The sequence below is a fragment of the Mauremys mutica genome, chromosome 1 (genome assembly GCF_020497125.1).
Source record: "Mauremys mutica isolate MM-2020 ecotype Southern chromosome 1, ASM2049712v1, whole genome shotgun sequence".
Lineage (NCBI taxonomy): Eukaryota > Metazoa > Chordata > Testudines > Geoemydidae > Mauremys > Mauremys mutica.
The window spans coordinates 351,909,803-351,931,406 of record NC_059072.1 but is presented as its reverse complement, the minus strand read 5'-3'; the positions used below and the strand labels follow the sequence as shown (position 1 = coordinate 351,931,406).

The 21,604-nt window shown below is 43.2% G+C and overlaps 1 protein-coding gene across 2 annotated transcripts in view; it reads left to right on the top strand.

Moving 5' to 3' along the window:
• FCHSD2 (FCH and double SH3 domains 2) overlaps window positions 1-21,604 on the top strand; it is a 232,537-nt gene that overhangs the window by 117,451 nt on the left and 93,482 nt on the right. For both annotated transcript variants that reach the window (XM_045021822.1, XM_045021812.1), the window contains exons 4-6: window positions 4,431-4,507; window positions 5,639-5,783; window positions 19,249-19,382. In XM_045021822.1, the coding sequence (XP_044877757.1) occupies window positions 4,431-4,507; window positions 5,639-5,783; window positions 19,249-19,382 (356 nt within the window). The remainder of the gene's footprint in view (window positions 1-4,430; window positions 4,508-5,638; window positions 5,784-19,248; window positions 19,383-21,604) is intronic.

Sequence of the window (21,604 nt, the reverse complement as noted above, 5' to 3'; positions counted from 1 at the left end):
TAAAAAAAAAATGAGTTTGCTTTCCACGAAGTTGAAGTTGGAAGCTGAAAGTCACCAGGCACTGCACATTTGAATCTTCAACATGTTGCAAGCAGAGGTTACTCCTGGTTTTTGTTGTGCTCCACTATATATTGAGACCATTACAATGTTTTGACTCCCCCATATTAGAAATTGTAATCCTTGCTCATGAAACCAGTGTGTTTTGTTAAGGCTTTTATGAATAAATGGAACTGACTCAAATCTTATAGTTAAAGCCATCTAAAATCTACTGAAGATCTGATGCAAATGCTATGATAGATACTACCATGGTGGAAATGGACTGTATTCCAGTAATAATCACTGTGGGACAGCAGATTAATGTATGGATCCAGTACATTTGGATTTTGTTAGCTAAACCTCTTCTGTCTGTCTGCCTTCTTCATGAAAGGCAGCAGTCACTTTTTTCTGAATAGCTTTATTGTCCTTTTTATGCAGATTGGGAAGTTCAGTCTTGCAAATATGGACTTTTATAAATATTGTATCTTTGTAAAACTTGCTTTGATATTTCTAAGATTGTAAGATGTATTTGAAACAAGAACTATGGCTTGCACAGTGTGTGTTTGTATAGTGTCTGCACAGTGTTGTGGCAATCCTAATAGGGCTTCTTAATGCTTTTATTATATAAATATTAAATAATATTTCAGATACTGTTGGCTTTGGTCACTAGAATTATGAACATGACCTAATGATCTTAAGTTAGGCTCTGATCAAAGTTAATTGAATCAGTGGGGTCATTTAGTTCAATGGGCTTCAGGCCCTTAGATTGTAAACTCTTGTAGAGAATCTCTATTTGTCCAGTGAAGAGCCATCCATCTCTATGAAACTATATAAAAATGATAAATAATGAATCTTTTGATACATCATTTACAAGTCAGACAATTTTGTAGACTTCAGTTTTGACGTCTCTTAATGTTTTTTCCTGAATTTAAACATTAGAATCTCAACTCCTTGAATTAAGAGAAGAGCGCAGTGTGAGCAAGTGCTGAGCACGCTCCTAGACGGCATACGAAGTCTAACTGAGTCAAAGGTTAAACAATCAGTAGGTTTCCCAGCTTGAGCTAAACAGTGGTATTCTTTGTTTTGGTGATCTTTTGAGAGGCAAAACAGCAAGTGTCATTGAGAAATGAACAAGGAAGATCTTGCACTATTTACTGAATGTGTCCTTTTGAATAGGAATGTGAACTTACTGTACTAGTTTAGCTGAAAATAGTACATTTGCTTATGACAATTACTGTTTTTATATGAAATGTTCTAAAAGGTATATTATGTTGCATTTATTTGAACTGCTAGTTTATAATTTTTTGTAAAAGAATTATGGATTGAGCTGACATGGTCCATCCACATCGGAAGAAAGTCAGGAAGCTATGGATGCGGTTCAGTTGGTGTGCAATTTTATTCACTTATAATATCTAGGTGTACCCCGCAACAAACTGTATGGTGTAGGGAGCAGGGGGCCCTGCTGATCCAGACATAGGTGCCCCAAACCCCCTTCCTCAGCTCCCTTAAGAGACCAAGAAAAGGAGGAGGTTGGCTGCCTGCTGAGAAAACATAGGAGCCCCAAACCCACCTTATTCAGCTCCCATAAGTGATGTGTTCCTTCAAATCATTTTCAAATCCAGTTTATCCAATAACCATGTCCCTTTCATACTGACTCCTGCACCACTGCCGATTTCTGTGTTGTACTGAATTTTTCAAATAATGAGCTGGAGATGGATAATCCCATTGGAAGTGACTTTTTGAAATAAAACTGGCTCTCAAAACAGAAACCCAACAGGCTAAAATTGGAAGGATGAATTGGCAGTAATAGAAAAACTGACTTGAGATCACATTTTGCCAATAGCCTTATCGAGGTAAAGCGGGCCTCTCTGTGGCTGCATAGAATATAAATACGTGCCTCTCTTCTGGTCAGCAGGAAGGACAAATGCAATTACCTTGTCCTGACCTGGTCCAAACCACTTCCTGTCCATATTCTGCTTCCCCACCTGCTGTCAGGTAACCCTTTTCTTCCAGCTAGCCAGACAAAGACCCACCTGCGTAAAGACTGCAGTGGGCATATTGTTTGTGTGGTTCTACCCTGAAAAATGACTCAAAAATAGGGCTGTCAATTAATTGCAGTTAACACAAGCGATTAACTCAAAACAAATTAACTTGATTATAAAAATTTATTGCAGTTTTAATCGCACTGTTAATAAAATGCCAATTTAAACTAATTATAAATATTTTTGGATGTTCTACCTTTTCAAATGTATTTATTTCAACTACAACACAGAATATAAAGTGTACAATGCTCACTTTGTATTATTTTATTACAAATATTTGCACTGTAAAAAAGATAAAAGAAATAGTATTTTTCAATTCAACTCATACAAGTACTGTAGTGTAATCTCTTTATCATGAAAGTGCAACTTACAAATGTAGAATTATCTTTTTTTACATAACTGCACTAAAAACAATGTAAAACTTTTGAGCTTACAAGTCCACTCAGTCCTACTTCTTGTTCAGTCAATCGCTAAGACAAAAAAGTTTGTTTACATTTATGGGAAATAATGCTGCCCACTACTTATTTACAATGTCACCTGAAAGTGAGAACAGGTGTTCGCATGGCATTGTTGTAGCCAGCATTGCAAGGTATTTACATGCCAGATACATTAAACGTTTCTGTGCCCCTTCATGCTTTGACTTCTTGTTTCTTTTTTACAGAGCAAATATTTGTAATAAAAAATAATAATATAAAGTGAGCACTTTACACTTTGTATTCTGCGTTCTAATTGAAATAAATATATTTGGAAGTGTAGGGAAACATCCAAAAATATTTAATTTAATTGGTATTCCATTGTTGTTTAACAGTGCAATTAAAACTGTGATTAATTGCAATTAATTTTTTTAATTGTTTGACAGCCCTTCTCAAAACTGTTGAAGCTTTACATTCATATTGCCTCACAGATTTCCATGTCATGTGTGCTCAGTTCAGAAATAAATCCACCAGTTCAACAACCTCATGCTGTTCTCTGACCTTCAAGTTTGTTTCTATCTCATGCATCACCAGCAATAGAATATCTGCAAGCCAAATTATGCTCTGTTTTACCTGTGCATCCAAAATAATTATTTGTTGCATTTAACTTATGCATGAATTGCCTTAAGTAGCTGATACATTTTCAGCTAACTGTGCTCTTAACTTTAATATTCATTCAGTAATTTGGCCTTTATCATGCTGGATGTCAGCTGCCACAGGAAGTTTTGCCACTTGTTTCAATAAACCCATTGTCTGTACATACTAACAGTTGGCATGTATTCTGTTTGCCACTTTATTCTTCCTATGGCACTCAAATCATGAAATCAATCAAGTAAAACGTCAACACATTCTGTTGAGCAGGTTCAGAAGCTGAGGGATGGAAATCTTGGAAAGAAAACCTTCTCTCTAGCTGCTTTCCTCCAATCTGTTGACCGCTTCTACATTTAAAGGGATACTGTGAATCAAATTTGGTCCAAAAATTAGATTGCATTAAAAGATGCAATAAGACCTATATAAATGGTTCCGTATGTTTTAAATTACAAGGAAACTGATGATTATTTTTTATACCAGAGGTTCCCCTTCAGTGTTTGCAAACCAAACATAGCTGAATTGAGAAGCTGAAAATGAAACTGATATCATTGACGTGCAGTGTCCAAGATGAGAGTTGCAGAAAGTAAACAGCGAAAATAATTATAAGTAAACTGTATGTTTCAATCTCCAGTTTATAGGCATTTAAATTGATACTGTAAATAAGGGCCTGATCCTGTCAGGAATTGAGTTCCCTCAACTCTCGTTACCTTCAATGAGAGTTGAGGACATTCAGTGTCTTGCAGGTCTGAACTCAGTTAAAGAAATTTGTTTCCGGTATCTGATTTTAAGCTGAGGGTTGTTGTAGTTACATATTTATTGTAGTGTACTTTTTATTATATTTTCTATAAGAAATTTGTTATTGTATTAGGATAACTTATACATGTATAATTACAGTAGATATTTTTTTATTAACCTATAACATCGGAATTTATATGTATTTCATGCTATTTATTTCAGTAACACATTATCCATGTTGAATATTCTAATGAATTCTTATTTGTCTACAAAGTGATTAGGACAGTATATATAAAACAAAGCTAATAATGTTGCCATAAAACCAAATAAAGTGAATCAACATACCTCAATACAAAGCAAAAATATAAAAAGATATTTGGGGAAAGAGGAACTGTTGTGTATTACATTAGGTTATTAAAATTATAGATTACTGGATTGTTTGTTTAAAATGTCAGATTTTTTTATTTGTATATGAGATTATTATAGTGAAACTCCTTTTTATAGTATATTCTCTTATTGTTTTTAACACAGTCTTTTTATTTATTTTTTATAGGGCATTCAGAAGTTGGCTAGTCAATACTTAAAGAAGGATTGGCCTGGAATAAAAACAGATGAGCGAAGTGATTATAGGTAATTTAACAATTGGGGCTTTTTAAATAGCTGTTCTTACATTGCCAATTTGTGTAATTATTCTACACAACAATGAAGAACCCTTTCTTCTGTAGCTGAAATTAATGTTCTTTTGAGTGCTTGCTCATGTCGATTCCATTGTAGGTGTGCACGCGCCCACATGTGCAGTCATCAGAGATTTTTGCCTTAGCAGTATCCATAGGGCCGGCTGTGGCGCACTCTTGAATGCTGCGCTCGTGTGTCGTTATATCAGGCACCATTGGCCCTACGTCTCTCAGTTCTTTCTTACAGCCTGTGGTAGTTAGTCAGTGCACCTTTCCTTGCATAGCAAGGGCTAGCGCAGACTTCAAGCCTTAGGAGGGCCTCGTAAATAGTTGTTTACGGTAGTTAGTGTTAAGTAGTAGTTAAGAGTCAGAAGTTAGAGTCCCATTGGGGACTTTGCCCCAGGCGGGGCATGCCCCAGTCTCCTGGATTTAAGCCCTGCACAGACTGTAACAGGCCTATGCCTGTAAGTGCCCCCCCCCCCGCCCCCATAGCAGCTGCCTCAATTGCTTGGGGAATCACATGTGAAGAACAAGTGTCGTGTTTGTAAACATTTTCGACCCAGGATTCGGAAAGAGCAGGATATTCATTTGCGAGCTCTCCTCATGGAGGCTGCCCTTCGTCTGGCTTCCGAGCCGTCCCGCCAAGACTCGCCTAGTACCTTGTCCTCGGTGCACAGTACACCCCCATCACCAATGCCCAGAAATAAAATGAAGAAGCTTGGCTCCCCGGCACTGGGCAAGAAAGGCCATGGGGCATCAAGGCCGAGTTCGGGTTGCCCTGCCACTCCAGAGCCACATGGACCAGCCTCCCAAGTTGGGGCCCTTAGCCCCTTAAAGGATCTGCCACCGACTCCCGGGAACAGTAGGGACCCAAACTTCTGGTGGCATCGATACCTTCCCAAGCTCCCCTGGTGCTGAAACAGCAAAGGCTCCCTGCAAGGGCAAGCCAGCTGCAAAGCGTGTCCTACTCTGTAAAGCAGTGCATACATTAACAGTGTTTTATAAGTTATTAGTAGCAGTAAAAGTAAAATATTCCTGTCTCCCTTTTTCCCTTTTTCATCATCTTTTAATGTTTGTTTGTTTGTAGGAGCATGTATCCAGTTTGGAAATCATTTCTAGAAGGCACAATGCAGGTGGCCCAATCGCGGCTCAATATCTGTGAAAACTACAGAAACCTAATTTCTGAACCTGCCAGGACAGTCAGGTGTTTTAAAGAACAACAGTTAAAAAAGGTATTTTCTCTCTTTTTTTCTTTGTATTCTTTGTTGAGAATTATTGCTTTTATAAGTGTGTTGTTCAAGACTAGTAGGGATTGTAGAGCAGTAGAAATATTTCTAAAGAATCTGTATAACTGTTTCTTCCTGTTCAGCGGTGTTCCTTTGTAGAAGTTAAACCGTTAGTTTGTATTGAACCAGTTATTCATAATAATGGACTAAATATTCCAGAATGAAGTTTTTTAATTGACTTGAGGGTAGGGTTACCAGATAACAACTGTGGAAAAAACGGGACGGGGATGGGGGGTAATAGGCGCCTCTATAAGAAAAATTCCCAAAAAACTGGACTGTCCCTTTAAAAACGGGACATCTGGTCACCCTTCTTGAGGGTCAAGTAAAGAGGGTCAAAAACCTCGTTTGCAAATCTAACTTCATGCTTTGGCAATCAGATTGAATTGATCCAATAGTGACACAAGTATAGAAAAAATAGTCTGCTTTGGAAGTGGTGTTGACTTTTTCCAAATGAGTTTTCAGTAGAATAGGTTCTGATTTTAAGTTGCAGTGCATTTTAAACCTGAGGGAGCGGCACATGAAGTCTCTAAAGATGTTATGGAAGTGGAGAAGACTTAGGGTTACCAGACAGCAAGTGTGAAAAATCAGGACAGGGGGTAGGAGGTAATAGGAGCCTATATAAGAAAAAGACCCAAAAATCGTGACTTGCCCTATAAAATTGGGACATCTGGTCGCCCGAAGAACACTCAGTCACATCCTGTAAAAGTTGGTACCAGAGGCAGTCTCATGCATTAATTTGTACAGAAAAATTCTTATAGTTAAGAGAGAAAATAAACTTACTTTCATTTATTACTTACTACAGCGATATAAGAAGATTCCAGGAGTTGTCACTGTATCACTCTGCAGCCTAAAATGTCTGTAAAGTAAATGCTCTTGTAAAGTAAGAGTGATGTGATGGAAACAGCTACAAGCATGTTTGCAATCTCTTTTTTGTTTAGAATATCACCAGGTTCAATCATCGCTGGGTTTCACAGTCTGTTACCATCCAGTTTCTACGTTATCAACCGTTTTTGGACTTTTTACACACATCACTTTACAAATTACACCCATGCAATGCACAGGTTTTCAACTTGTAATTTTAATGTGATTTACACCTTAACATGTGCAGTGAGAATGGTTCAGTATTCAATATATTTTTAATCAAACCTTATGTGGAATCTGCTTTTATAAATGATCTAAAATGTCTTTTTAAATACAGCACTTCTTGTTCATTTAAGCTGAATATTTTTCATGTTCTAATGAGCTGTGTATTATGCAGAGAAGTTAATTATGGATCTCAGTGGAGTTTGGGGTGAGAGTAGTTGTAAATTGAGGATTGCTAAAATGACATTTTAAAGAGAGAGCACAGAGTATAATTATCAGCATTGCAATGAGCAGTTTGTGTCTAGAAGTTACCAAAAATGCTACCTTCTTCTTCGAGTGCTGTCCCTGTGGGTGCTCCACTCTAGGTGATGGTGCGTCCCGGCGCTGTTGATCGGAGATTTTCGGTAGCAGTGCCTGGTTGGGGCGCACGCACCCAGATGGTATCTCCCGTCTAGTTGGAATCTTCCTGAGTTCGTGCGCCCCACACCCTCCTCAGTTCCTTCTCAACCGTCCTTGGCTGAAGACGGGACTCGGAGCAGTGCTGCCTTCTCTTCCCTGGTATCTATAGGAAACAGTAACAAAGAACACAGAAATAATTATTAATTACTTCCCAGTTGTTTCCCTTCCTTTAGTATAGTTACATAGTTAGTTACTTAGTTAAAAAAAAAAAAATCACTTCAGACTTGTCTCTCACTGAGACACACTCCCCTGCCATTTCTAATTTACAATGCCAGGGGCTTCAGGATTCAAGAGGTGTGTTTTCTGGCAGGACTCCATACCAAGGTTGGATGGGCACTCACATTGTGTGAAGTGCCTTGCGGAAGCCTACATCCCCACAAAGTGCCTCTACTGTATGAGCCTCGAGTCGAGGACTCGGCACGACAGAGACCTGCGGCTTAAAATGCTTCTCATGGAGAAATCCCCGCAGCCGCTTTCGGAGATGGGGAAAGTTAAATCCACTCCCACATCCTCCCCAGCCAGATCGGAACCGGTGGGGAGCGTTGCTTCACCCTCCCTGGAGCGGAGGCAAGAAGCAGAGCAGTCTCATAGGAGAGAGACTAACAAGGGTAAGGGGTCTCCTGCGAGATCCCTACCCTCTGTGCTGACAGCGCCAAAGCCTCAGCCCCGGATCACGCCTCAACAATGGCTCCCACAGACCGTAGAGGCGGAAATTCAACCTCCAGAACACAGAAGGATTCCGCGGCACCAAGCGCCTCAGCACTAAAAACAGCCGCGAAGCCGGCTGCGCGCTCTGTCCCGATGCCAACAAGGACGTCGGCACCGCAAGCCTCAGGGCTAAAAATAGCTGCGAAGCCGACTGCGCGCTCTGCCCCGGTGCAGACAAGGATGTCGGCACAGCAAGCCTCAGGGCTAAAAATAGCCACGGAGCCGGCTGCACACTCTGCCCCGGTGCCGAAGCCTCAGCGCTAAAAATAGCCGCGGAGCTGGCTATGCGCTTTGCCCCAGTGCCGACAAAGCCGCCGGCACCGCAAGCCTCAGGACGGAAGAAGAAGGGAAAAAAAAAAAAGCCGCGGCTCCGACCGCGTGCTCTGCCCCGGTGCCAGGAAGGACGTCGGCACCGAGCCTGCCTTCCGCCCCTGCACCAACAGCAGACCCCCTGCAGGGCACCTCCAACCAACCCACTGCACCGCTCACACTTTCACTTTCGCTTCTTAACATGACATAGCGCAGTCCCACCACCTGAACTGGCTACCTTCACTGAGAGCGAACCTGATCTACAACGGCAAGCAGAGTTCTCTGCACCTCCTTCTCCTCTCCCACTGGAGACTTTTTCCACCTCAGGCTAAGGTCCGCAGCCTCCAGCCTCAGTTTCCCTACTTCGCTCCCTGTAAATGAGGCACTCTTGGAACCAGCTGACGCTCTCTGCAAACTCCAGCTTCTTTATTACCAACCTGCAGAAAAGCCGAACATAGATACTATGTTCCTGCTAAGGACGCTGACTTCCTATTTTTTTCACAACTGAACTCTTTCATTATAAATGCAGTCGCACAAAGAACGAAACAGCCACAATATCAGTCCACCCCGCAAGACATGGACATTAAACGCCTTGACGTCTTGTGTCGCAAGGTTCACACATCCTCCACTCTACAATTCTGGATCGCAAACTATCTTGCACTCCTTGCCAGCCATGACTTTGATAACTACAATAAACTTTTGAATTTGCCTCTTACATTCCAGAGGACAGGACAGCGGGCTTTAAATCAATTCTGAGCGAGTGCCAATTGATTTCCAGAACAGCCCTACAAGCCTCTTTAGACACGACAGACACAGCAGCCCGTACAACTGCACCGGCTGTGGTTATGCGCAGATCTTCATGGCTTTCTGCATCTGGCATCCCTAAAGACCTGCAGAACAAAGTGGAGGACCTCCCCTTTGATAAACATAAACTGTTTTCTTTTAAAAAACAAACAAACAAAAAAACCACCTGATGAACTACTTCATACAATGAACAACAATTTTAAAAGGTTGGTTCAGGGTCTGTGCGACCACTCCTTGATTCCACAGCCTATTTGCCCATTTCGCCACCGCCTCCAGAGTTTCCAACATGCCTGTCAGCAAATTACACAGGACCGCTGAGTCCTCGAGATAGTTCAGTCCGGTTACTCTAGCCCATTTATATCCTATCCTCCTCCCCTTCCCCGTCACTCTTCAGGGACCCCTCTCATGAGCACCTGCTTCGCGCAGAAGTTGCTTATCTTCTACAGCTAGGCGCAGTGGAGCCTGTGCCAATGCTACATCCAGGGAAAGATTTCTACTCCCATTACTTCTTGACCCAGAAAAGGACTGGGGGCTGGAGGCCTATACTAGACTTACGCCAACTGAACAAATTCGCGAGGATACAAAAATTCAAAATGGTCACACTCGGCACATTAATTCCTGCACTAGATCAAGGGGACTGGTTTTCAGCCCTCGACCCACAGTACGTCTCTTTTCATATATCAATTCATCCAGCTCACAGACGCTTTCTAAGCTTCACAGTCGGTCACAACCATCTCCAATACGGAGTTCTTCCTTTCGGCCTCTCCACAGCGCCGGGAGTTTTTTTCCTAAATTCTAGCTGTACTCGTGGCTCACCTCCACAAACATGGGGTCACGCAGTTCCCCTACCTGGACGATTGCCTCATCAAGGGCAACTCCTATGGCGAGACACTCCAAGCTACTCTTTCACTATCACCCTCTTTCACAGCCTAGGCCTCCAAATAAATGCCCAAAAATCCACCCTGACACCTCCACAACAGATTGAGTTCCTCGGAGCTCATCTCAACTCAATCCAGAGCAGAGCCTTGCTCCCATATCAGAGATTCCTCGCTATCACGCAGCTCAAACGCACGCTCTCTATTCATCCAAGGACACAGGCAAGACTCTGCCTACAGCTCCTTGGTCATATGGCAGCCACTACCTTCATACTCCAGTACGCCAGGCTGCACATGAGATGTCTTCAGGGCTGGCTCAATTCCAATTTCAAACCCAACAGACACACCTTAGGGATGCTGTTAACTCCGCCTCCCAACTTTCTAGCTTCCCTACAGTGGTGGACAAGACCAGAGAACCTCTGCACTAAGGTTTCCTTCCAGAACTGATCCCCAGCACTCGTGCTCACCACGGACGCTTCCCTAATTGGTTGCGGAGCGCATTTAGAGGGACACAGGGCACAAGCCTAGTGGTCTGCATCAGAGTCGCACCTACACATAAATCTCTTATTGCTCAGAGATGTGAGATGAGCGTGCCTTCATTTTCTTCCCCTCATAAAGAACAAATACCTGTGAGTCTTAACAGACAACATAGCATGTATGTACTACATCAACAGACAAGGGGGAGCACGCTCACATTCTCTTTGCATGGAAGCCATCCGTCTATGGAATTGGTGTATATAACGTCAAATACAGACCACCACTTCCTACCTGCCAGACTGCCACAACACTACTGCCGACGCACTCGGCAGGCACTTCTCGACGGAACACGAATAGGAACTGCACCCCACAATACTTCAACAGCTCTTCTCCCTCTGGGGCACCCCGTCAGTAGCCCTCTCTGCCACAACCCAGAACCGAAAATGTCCCCAGTTTTGCTCCAGAGTGGGACTCAGAACTGCATCCCCAGGAGATGCATTCCTCATCCCGCGGAACACCTCTCTCCTGTATGCCTTCCACCAATCCCTCTGCTACACGGGGTTCTTTGGAAGATTGTGGACCATAAGGACCGGGTCATACTTATTGCTCCGGCTTGGCTGAGACAGACGTGGTATCCCTACCTACTCTGCATGTCCTCCCGTCCCCCACGGGCTCTCCCCAACAGGCCAGATCTCCTTTTCCAGAACAATAGACTGGCTCTTTACCCTGAGCTCCTCAAGCTCCACCTCACAGCGTGGTTCCTTCATGGTTCCAAACCCATGAACTAGTCTGTTCTGAGCAAGTCCGATATGTCTTCCTGCACAGTAGGAAAGACTCCACTCATAAAACCTACTTGCAGAAGTGGAAGAATTTCACCCTCTGGTGCTTACGTAATCACTTAGCGCCCAATATGGTAACCCTCCCTATCATTCTAGACTACCTCTTGGAACTAAAACAAGACGGACATTCGCTCAGCTCCACCAAAGTGCACCTGGTGGCACTTACCACCTTCCATGACCTCTTAGCAGGTTATTCACTCTTTACTCACCCAACCATAAAACGATTTCTCACAGGCCTGCAAAACCTCTACCCTGAAATTCACCCAATAGCTGCTTCATGGAATCTTAACCTCGTTCTACACGCTCTCATGAAGCCTCCATTCGAGCCCTTGGCTACCTCCTCTCATCTCCATATACCCATGAAGGTGGCTTTCTTAGTTGCCATAACATCGGCAAGGAGAGTAGGTAAAATGAGTGCCCTGATGGCCCACTCTCCCTACACAATCTTCTCCAAAGACAAAGTCACTTTGAGACCACATCCTAAATTTCTTCCTAAAGTGGTATCTACCTTCCACCTCAACCAACCTGTATACTTACCTACTTTCTATCCCGAACCTCACAAGACTCCACAAGAGGCAACCCTGCATACTCTCGATGTCAGGTGAGCAATTGCCTTTTATTTAGACAGGACTAAACCATTTCGCAAGTCTCCGCGACTCTTTGTTTCCATTACCGAAAAAATCAAACGGTATGGCTATCTCTAAACAACGTCTGTCCAAGTGGATCTCTGACTGCATCAGATCCTGTTACCGTGCGAAGAATCTTCAACCGCCTAAAGGCGTTAGAACTCATTCCACTAGAGCCATGTCGGCATCCATTGCCTTCTTACACAATGTTCCCATTCCTGATATCTGCAAAGCGGCTACATGGTCATCTGAACACATGTTTGCAAAACACTATGCTCTAACGCAAAACACCACGGCAGACACAATAGTAGGTCATACAGTACTATCTTCAGTACTCCCTGCCGTATCTCCAAAGTCCCACCAACCGTAGTGGGTACTGCTACACATTCACCTAGAGTGGAGCACCCACAGGGACAGCACTCGAAGAAGAAGAGAAAGTTACTCACCTTGCAGTAACTGAGGTTCTTCGAGATGTGTGTCCCTGTGGGTGCTCCACTCCCCGCCCTCCTCCCCTCTACTTTGGAGTACTAAGATTACTCTCCACGGTAGAGAAGGAACTGAGGAGGGTGTGGGGTGCACGCACTCAGGAAGATTCCAACTAGACGGGAGATACCATCTGGGTGTGTGCGCCCCAACCAGGCACTGCTACCGAAAATCTCCGATCGACAGCGCCGGGACGCACCATCACCTAGAGTGGAGCACCCACAGGGACACACATCTCGAAGAACCTCAGTTACTGCAAGGTGAGTAACTTTATCTTCTGATGTGCTCTTGATAAGATAGGCCAAAGGCAGGGGGGACAGGAGGTCAAGTCGAGGGAGTGCTGTTTGAACACATACTGCAACTGTCCAAAAAACTGCTTGTGGTTGAAAATGTTTAATCTGCCATGTAACAAGAATGTTGCTTGTTTAGAGGGGGACGACAGGTAAGTTTTTTTTATTTACATTGTTTCCCAGAATTTGATTATAGGGCGTTTGTCATGTTTAATTGGGAGTATTCCAGAGCCTGAATCTTTCTCTATCAAATAAAGATGTGACAGTTGCAGTGTTCTTAGCTAAAATGAGCTGACATCCCACGCTGTAACTTTTCCAGATGCATGGGGTATAAACTTATGTATGTCTCATCATAAGCTCAGTTGCCAATTCCTTAAGAGATTACTGTAGTGGTCCACCCACTATGTGAGACATTGATTTTTCTGGTGCTCAAACTCTCTTATTGCATGTGTTTATTTTTCTGTGGAATTTTCCAACAAATATGGTAATTTCTCATGTTTTAATTAGTTTGGTAAATGGCTCCTGCTACTGCTTCCATAAATACTGGAAGTTCAGGGAGTTTATGAACCAATGGCAGAGGTAGGAAAGGAGGTCTTTATTTTAAAAGTTTGTAGTAGTATTTTTAAGAGTTCCCTTTCTCTATCACTTCACCCTCACCATTCACCCTTAAGCCATGATAACTGTTCTTCTGGCTAAAGAGGGCTGGATGTGGCTCCCTCTGGAATTTGTTCACCGCTTCTAAATTAGTGGGACAAGTCCTTGGAGGAACGATGCGGTACTTCCGGTCTGAGAGAGCCTGGGATCATTGTACTTTTTGTATAGCTCAGAATAAGCATGTACTATAGAGCATAATTAAATATTTTCATAACAAAATTAATGTTTTAAACAGTGCAAGTGTGGATAAAGTACAACATAATCTGCTGGGAGCCAGTTGTTTTCTTGGATTTCCAAACAGAGTTAAGCACACAGTTGTTCTTATGATATTTCTGACCTCTGTCCTGATTTAAAAAACCTAGTGAATTCAGATCTGGAGCAAGTAAAGCACTTCTGATACCATACTGGAAGGCATCAAAGTAAACTTCAACTTGAAACAGTGACACTTGAGATGCTGTCTTATCTACTACATCTTTTCCCCCCAAGCTTCTACCTCCTTGATAATGGGACCCTCAACAAGAAACTTCACCTCAGCTTTTTCTGGGTCCTGATCATGCTAAATTAGAGCAACTGCAGGCAACTTCAAATAAAAGTCTGTAAAGTTTAATAGTTAGAAGGTTAGATGCAGGAGTCTCAAAGGCCTATACATAGAGGTAAAAATCATTGATACAGAGAAAATGAAACAAAAACACACATCTCTTCCCAACTGTAAACACAGGTTTTTGCATGTTTGAATTAGTCTATAACTCGAGGAAATCATGCTCTATCTAGTGCAGATAGAGTTAGTTACTTTGGCTTCATTAAACCCCCTGAAGAGGCAGTTTGAGATGCTGATTTAAGTACCTTTGCCTTTTTGTTTCTCTATTTATGTTCTTATGTTCCTCTGAGATTACATAGTACAGTGTCAGATTTTAACTTAGATAAACTCATTGTTCATTGCTCTTCAAAAATTTTGTTTAGGATTTCTGGGCAGTAAAGTTCAAATACATATTAAAATCAAAGAATTTTTAAAAAATATACAACCCCCCCCCCAAAAAAATCCATCCCAAACAAATACTTTTGGACTTCTTTCTCCTGTGAAGTTTTTACTCTTCAGCAATAAAGGCCTCTTACACATTCTACTTCATTTTATTTTTATATGTATCTATATAGGTATAAACATGATCAAGTCTTAAATATTCTCGTTTTGATTTAAATATTTTAAAGAAAAACTGCCTATATAAGGGCTTAGACACCTTAACTCTAATCATTATTGCAACAAAATCCCAGTAGTCTAAAATAATCATTCAGACAGGAACTCAGCACTCTCCATAAAGTCTATCAATTTTATATTAAGTCTGTTCTTCATTGGTCTGCTCATTTGAGGTGATGGTTTTAATATGAATGGACTAGATTTTCATTTCCACTAGCCAGAAGGAAATCTCAGATTATTAGTGGGAGAACAGATTTCTGTTAAGAAGGGATACATTAAAAATCCCTTGCTAGGCACTTGAATTCTCAGCAGATTTTGAAGAGAGGACTGTACATATCCTGGGATTTCTGTTGTTGTTGGATATTTTCTCTTGAACTGATACAACTTTTTCCTTAAACCTGTATTCAGTGCAGATTTCAACCAGAAAGGAAGTTGAATTTGAAAACTGCCAGTATTGAGAAGGAGGGTGGTATAATTTAACAAAACTTTATACTAGGATACGTGACATTTTAACATTTAACAACAGCAGATCTTGAAATCTGTATCAAGTAACTGTTATAGGTGACCGGCAATAGTTGTTTTTTTGCTTTTTTTTAAATGGTTGTTAACTGTTCTGCCTTTAACAATATGTAACTAAAGTATGATGTTACATCATTGGATGGTTGCACTTAAAGCATAACACCAGGCTGATTATAAAGGAAAGAATATGGGTTTACAAAACACCCTGTTGGTAATTAGTATAGTGAAAAAGGAAATGTAGAAAGCCTTTGAGTACAATAATGAATCTTTGAAAAATACATTTTTAAGATTGTCCTACTGTGGCATCAAAACTTTAATTCAGATATTAATGTTACAACCGTTTTTCTGCATTCAAAGGACAAGTCAGAATTTTTGCATATAAATGAGAAGATGCATAATGCTTTACTATAATAGGGTTGTTCATATAGGGCAGGGGTCCCCAATGGCGCCCGCAGGGGCATCTAAATGCGCCCGCGTCCTGGCCGGCAGTGGAGCATCCGCCGAAATGCCGCCGAATTTCGGCGGCATTTCAGCGGCGACGCCTCTCAATAACGTCAGTTGTCGGCAGCAAGTGGCGTCATCGAGAGGCGTCGCCGCCGCCAAAATGCTGCAGAAATTAGGGGGCAGCACCTCTCGATGACGCTGCTTGTCAGCAGCAAGCGGCATCATCGAGAGGCGTCACCCCCAAATTTCTGCGGCATTTTGGCGGCGATGCCTCTCAATGACGCCGCTTGCTGACAAGTGGCATCATCAAGAGGCGTCGCCCCAGAATTTCTGCAGCATTTCGGCGTCGGCAGTAAGTGACGTCATCGAGAGGCGTCGCCGCCGAAATTCCACAGAAATTCGGCGGCATTTCGGCGGATGCTCCACCGCCGCCCTGGTCCTTCGTCTGGCACCTGCCAGACGAAAAGGTTGGGGACCACTGATATATAGGGTCTGATCCAAAGTCTGTTGAAACTAGTGAAAAAGTCTCTCAGAGATATCACTGGACTTGAACCCATATACTGTAATATTTGTGTGACAATCTTGCCTACTCAAGGTTGAACAGGTAGTTTAAACGAAAATAAAAACATGGATTTATTATTTTATGAAGCAGGATGTAATTCTGGGCATTGATGTCTTCTGAGTTATTTCTGAGGCAGTATGTGTTTTCTCCCATTGAACAATTTCGTTGCTGTTCCTGCTTTTTCTCCACACACTGTTTTCTGTCAGATTAAAATGTACATTATCAATGCTGATTATATTCTTATATTTTACCCATGCAAACAGATGACATTTTTATTTCACCTTTCCGTGAAAAGCTATGATTTTTTTAAGCTTTAGGTATAAAGAAAGTTATCTTTGTGCTTGATGGTAATTTCCGATTTAACCCTACGCATTGGAAACCTCTTAACATGCAGCTTGGAACAGAAAAAAACCCACATTTAAAATAGTATTTAACAATTCAGAATTATTCGGTTGTATTTCTTTCTTGGATTCAAAGAGAGTATATTTTTTTTCTCTGCTTTCAGTTTTTGGGGAAAAGGAAAGAGATTCTCAAATTTTGCAGGTATTCTACTAGTATGATTTTTTTTTGCTAGCTTTTTGAAAGCAAGTTGTTTCACTGTGTTCTGTCAAGTAGACTGATACTTGAACCCATCACATATTCTGAAATGGCTTTTGTTGTAAAAATATTTTCTATACTGCAGTGCATGGTTTTAAATGAATGTTGGTTAAGTTGGGAACAAGAATGTATAGTAGGAGTATGAAATGCCTTTGTGACCTTTTAAAAATTAAGATGGAAGAGAACATAAGAATGGCCGTATTGGGTCAGACCAAAGGTCCATCCAGCCCAGTATCCTGTCTCCCGACAGTGGCCAATGCCAGGTGCCCCAGAGGGAGTGAACCTAACAGGTAATGATCAAGTGATCTCTCTCCTGCCATCCATCACCACCCTCTGACAAACAGAGGCTAGGGACAGTTGTATTTATTTACAGTTGTTAGTGCTACCTTTTTGGTGCTTATCCTCAGTGTTAGAAATGATAGAGTCTTTTCTCTAATCGCTTAAGCCACAGAAGTACAAGAGTAGTTGTGCTTATTTGCTTGAAGTCGCTAGTCTCTAAGTCATTTTCCATATCCCTTCTTTGGCATTTCCATACTGCATCTGGGTTATTGCAACTAATTTCCCCATTAAGAGCTTTCGTAAGAACATAAGAATGTCCCTACTGGGTCAGACCAAGGGTCCATCTAGTCCAGTATCCTGTCGTCCGACAGTGGCCAGTGCCAGGTGCCCCAGAGGGAATGAACAGAACAGATAGTCATCAAGTGAACCATCCCCTGTTGCTCATTCCCAGCTTCTGGCAAACAGAGGCTAGGGACACCATCCCTGCCCATCTTGGCTAATAGCCATTCATGGACCTATCCTCCGTGAATTTATCTAGTTCTTTTTTGATCCCTGTTATGATCTTGGCCTTCACAACATCCTCTGGCAAGGAGTTCCACAGGTTGACTGTGTTGTGTGAAGAATCTTGTAAGTATAACATTTTAAACAGAGAGACAAGGTGAGTGAGGTATGTAATGTCTTTTATTGGACTAACTTCAAAGCTTTTGAGCTTGCACAGAGCTCTTCTTTAGGTTTTTGGAGATAAGCTTTTGAGCTCCATATAAGCTTGAAAACTTGTCTCTCTCACGAACAGACGTTGGTCGAATAAAAGAGATCACCTCACCGGGGTGAAAGTAACTTAAAGGACTTACTGGTACATTGGAGTCCTGAGCGGGGATGGGGCCTCAACCAGAAGAGGCAGGGCTTTTAGATTCCCGGGCCCTTTAAATCAAGATTTAAAGGGGCAGGGGCTCCGGCTGCGGTAGAGGAGACTGGAAGCCCAGACCCTTTAAATCACCGCCGGAGCAACCAGCTGTGGAGGTGGCTGGGAGCCCGGGGCTCGGGGGCCATTTAAAGACCCCAGGGCTCTGGCTGTCACTACCGTGGTGGAGCCCCAAGTCCTTTAAATCACCGCCCAAGCCCCGCTGCTGGAGTCCCAGGGTAGCAGCGGCAGCTGAGGGCTCCAGCGGTGCTTTAAAGGGCCTGGGGCTCCCGGCCGCCGCTACCCACAGTGGAGCCCTGGGCCCTTTAAATTGCCAAAGGAGTCCCGGGGGCTTCTGGCTGCCACTGCTACTCCAGAGCTCCGGCAGCGGGGCTCAGGCGACAATTTAAAGGGCCCGGGGCTCCGGCCGCTGCTACCGCCCCGGGCCCTTTAAATCGCTGCTGGAGCCCCACTGCCGGAGCCTCCAGGGTAGCGGCAGTGGCCCAGGGCTCCGGCGGTGATTTAAAGAGCCAGGGGCTCCCGGCCGCTGCTACCATAGTGGAGCCCCAGGCCTTTAAATCACTGAGAGAGCCCTGGGGCTCCCGGCAGCAGGGCTCAGGGGCGGCTCCAGGCACCAGCACGCCAAGCGCATGCCTGGGGCAGCAAGCCGCAGGGGGCGCTCTGCCAGTTGCCACGAGGGCGGCAGGCAGGTTGCCTGTGGCGGCAAGCCTGCGGAGGGTCCGCTGGTCCCGCGGCTTCGGCGGACCTCCTGCAGGTGTGCCGCCGAATCTGCAGGACCAGGGACCTTCCGCAGGCAAGCTGCCAAAGGCAGCCTGCCTGCCGTGCTTGGGGCAGCAAAAAACCTAGAGCCGCCCCTGGCAGGGCTCTGCTGGAAATTTAAAGAGCTCGGGGCTTCAGCCACTGCCGGGAGCCCCAGGCCCTTCAAATCGCTGCCTGGGGAAGCCTGTCTGGTCCGGCACACTGGCTCTTGCCGGTACGCTATACTGGATCATACCAGCTTACTTTCACCTCTGTACCTCATCCACCTTGTCTCTCTAGTATCCTGGGACCAACGCGACTACAACAACACTACATATTTTAAACCTTGAGTTACATAGTTGCTAATTTTTTTTTAAGAGCAATTGAGATAAAAAGATGTTGGTTCTTTGTTTTGATTCATTTTAAAAGGTGGACTGAATCTATAGTTAACCTAAAAGAACTTGTAGAGCATATGGATCTGTGCAAGATTTATTGAACAATAATAGTACAATCATATATTATAAGCTTGTTTGTTGTATTCTGTTTTGCAGTGTGTAGACCAGTTGACAAAGATCCAGGCTGAATTACAAGAGACAGTAAAAGATTTAGCTAAGAGCAAGAAGAAGTACTTTGAGACTGAACAGATGGCTCATGCAGTGCGGGAAAAAGCTGATATTGAGGCCAAGTATGTTCTTATAATAGCAACTCTATAATTAAATATGTGTGTGTAAATATCATGTTTGTCTTAATCATTACACTCCATTTTGTTGTAAGAGCAGGATACTAGTTCTGAATAAGCTTGTGTTGAGGGTTGCCTTACTTTGCTTTCATACATCCTGTTGATCAAGCATGCATCTTGCTTCACAGTTGAGTATTGTTTGGGAAGTGTTCGTTTTGCTTTTATGAGGTTATATCTTTGAGGCTGTAACTTTCGCATACCTCTTGTCCTGTGGAGGTAATCTTACCCTTCCTTTCACTAAAACACATAACTTGCATGTTTCCATTTTGGGCTTTGGCCTGTATTTTTTCACAGCCTGTTGCAATTTTATCACTTTATTATTATTATTATTATTATTATTATTATTCAAAAATCCCTCAAACTTGTTCTCCAAGAATGGCAAAGTTGTGTACCTGGCATCTTTAAAAATAAAGTAATTACCTGTTATGGGTGTTTTATAAGGTAATGTAAAAGGATACTCACTCACTTCTTAAAGTTTGAGGTATTTTCTTTTATTCTTTTTAATTTTTAAGAACAATTTATTTAGAAAAAAATGTTCTTCAGGGAGCTCTTTCCACACAATTCAGGAACTGGAAAGTTCTGGAGGTGGTGACATACACTGGCTGGAGGGGGTGGGAATATCATACACTGTCCACCCACTTCCTCAGAAGATCAAAGGTTGAGCTAGAGGAATTGGCTTGGTCTCACATTGGTATTGTAAAGGTTAAAATGGCAGACTATCAGATGATATGCAAAAGGCTGCCTTCTGCGTGCAGATAAAATCCAGTTTGCATCAGATTTGTACAAATAGTTGGCCTTGTGTATACAGTGCTATTTTCCTTCAGTTTCTTAATTGAGCAATTTATGAAGGCTGGGAGTATAACATAAACACTATCAAATTCTAGATATCCTTTTGATACTAGAATTTACTGACATAATTTTTCAGCTTTTCGGGTGCATATTTTGTTTTCTAATTGGAACTTGAAAGTTATCCAAAACACTGGTGGTATGAGGGTTTTGGAAAGCTAAGTTTGGATGAATGTTATAAACAATTTAAACAGCTTTATGCAATTATTCAACTAACAATCAAGTGCAAATCTTAGAAAAAGCAGGAAAAATGTAAAATATTTTATTTATCACGAGTAAGGGATTGTATCCTTCTCCATTCATAAATCGTACAGAAAAAAAACACAGCTTGGAACAATCTAATTCACCTGGGAGTTCAGAGATGGTGCTAACTAATGTTCCTGTGGATACCTTTTGCAACACATTAATTTTAAAAAGATAAAATAAGAGTAACAGTACCAACTACTAATCACTTTCAAATTGTGGGCAGTAAAAGGGCATGGTTAGAGAGCCTTCCATGAATCCAAGAATTCTTATGTTTGTGGGAAGCCCAACAGGGCTTTAATGAAACCTGAGGCAATCTTTCATTTTTCCCCCAGAAACCTCTCCTTAATGTGCAGCTCCCCTTGAAGGGGATGCCAGAGACGGTGGTGGGTGGAGAAAGCCAGGCTACAGCCACGTTAGCAGAGAGCTGGAAGGTGCTCCAGGGGCCCTGAAGTTGCTGTGAAAGCAGAGGGCATTCATATTGAATGGTAAAGGAGATCTGCCTGAAACCTGGATCCTGGAGGCCAATTACTTGCTCTTTCAATAGGGGGCCCAACACTCTTTGTTGAGCTTTCCTTCTCCTGCCCCCGCTCCCTTGGGTTTTACTCAGGGGCGGGCCTGCTGACAGCAATTCCAGGCTCCAGCGCTGTCCCTAGGGGGGCGTGGGGCCTGGGGCGGAAGTGAAGAATCCGTCACTTCCAGGACCAACCATGCTGGCCAATCGTGCCGGCCGGCAGGAGCCCCCAAAGCACAGGGCCCGGAGCTGTCGCTTCAATTCGCCGTACCCTAGGGACGGCTCTGCCCATGGCAGAACAGTCAATGGGCCCCCTAGAAAGGTCCGTCTGACATTTGGGCGGTGCTGCGCCTGTGCTGGCTGGTGCCCAGGGAGCTGCTGCCAGCTGTGCTGCTGGGCGCGCTCTTTTCCCGGCACAGCCAGGACTTCCACATGCTCGCCTGGCTGCTTTCACTGCCGCTGGTACCACGCTGCACGTGCCTAGGAGCCCTGTGGTCCGCCCAGGCAGTTGCCCCCTTTGCCTCCCCTCCCCCCATCTGTGGGCCTGCTTTGGCGCGGGGTGGGG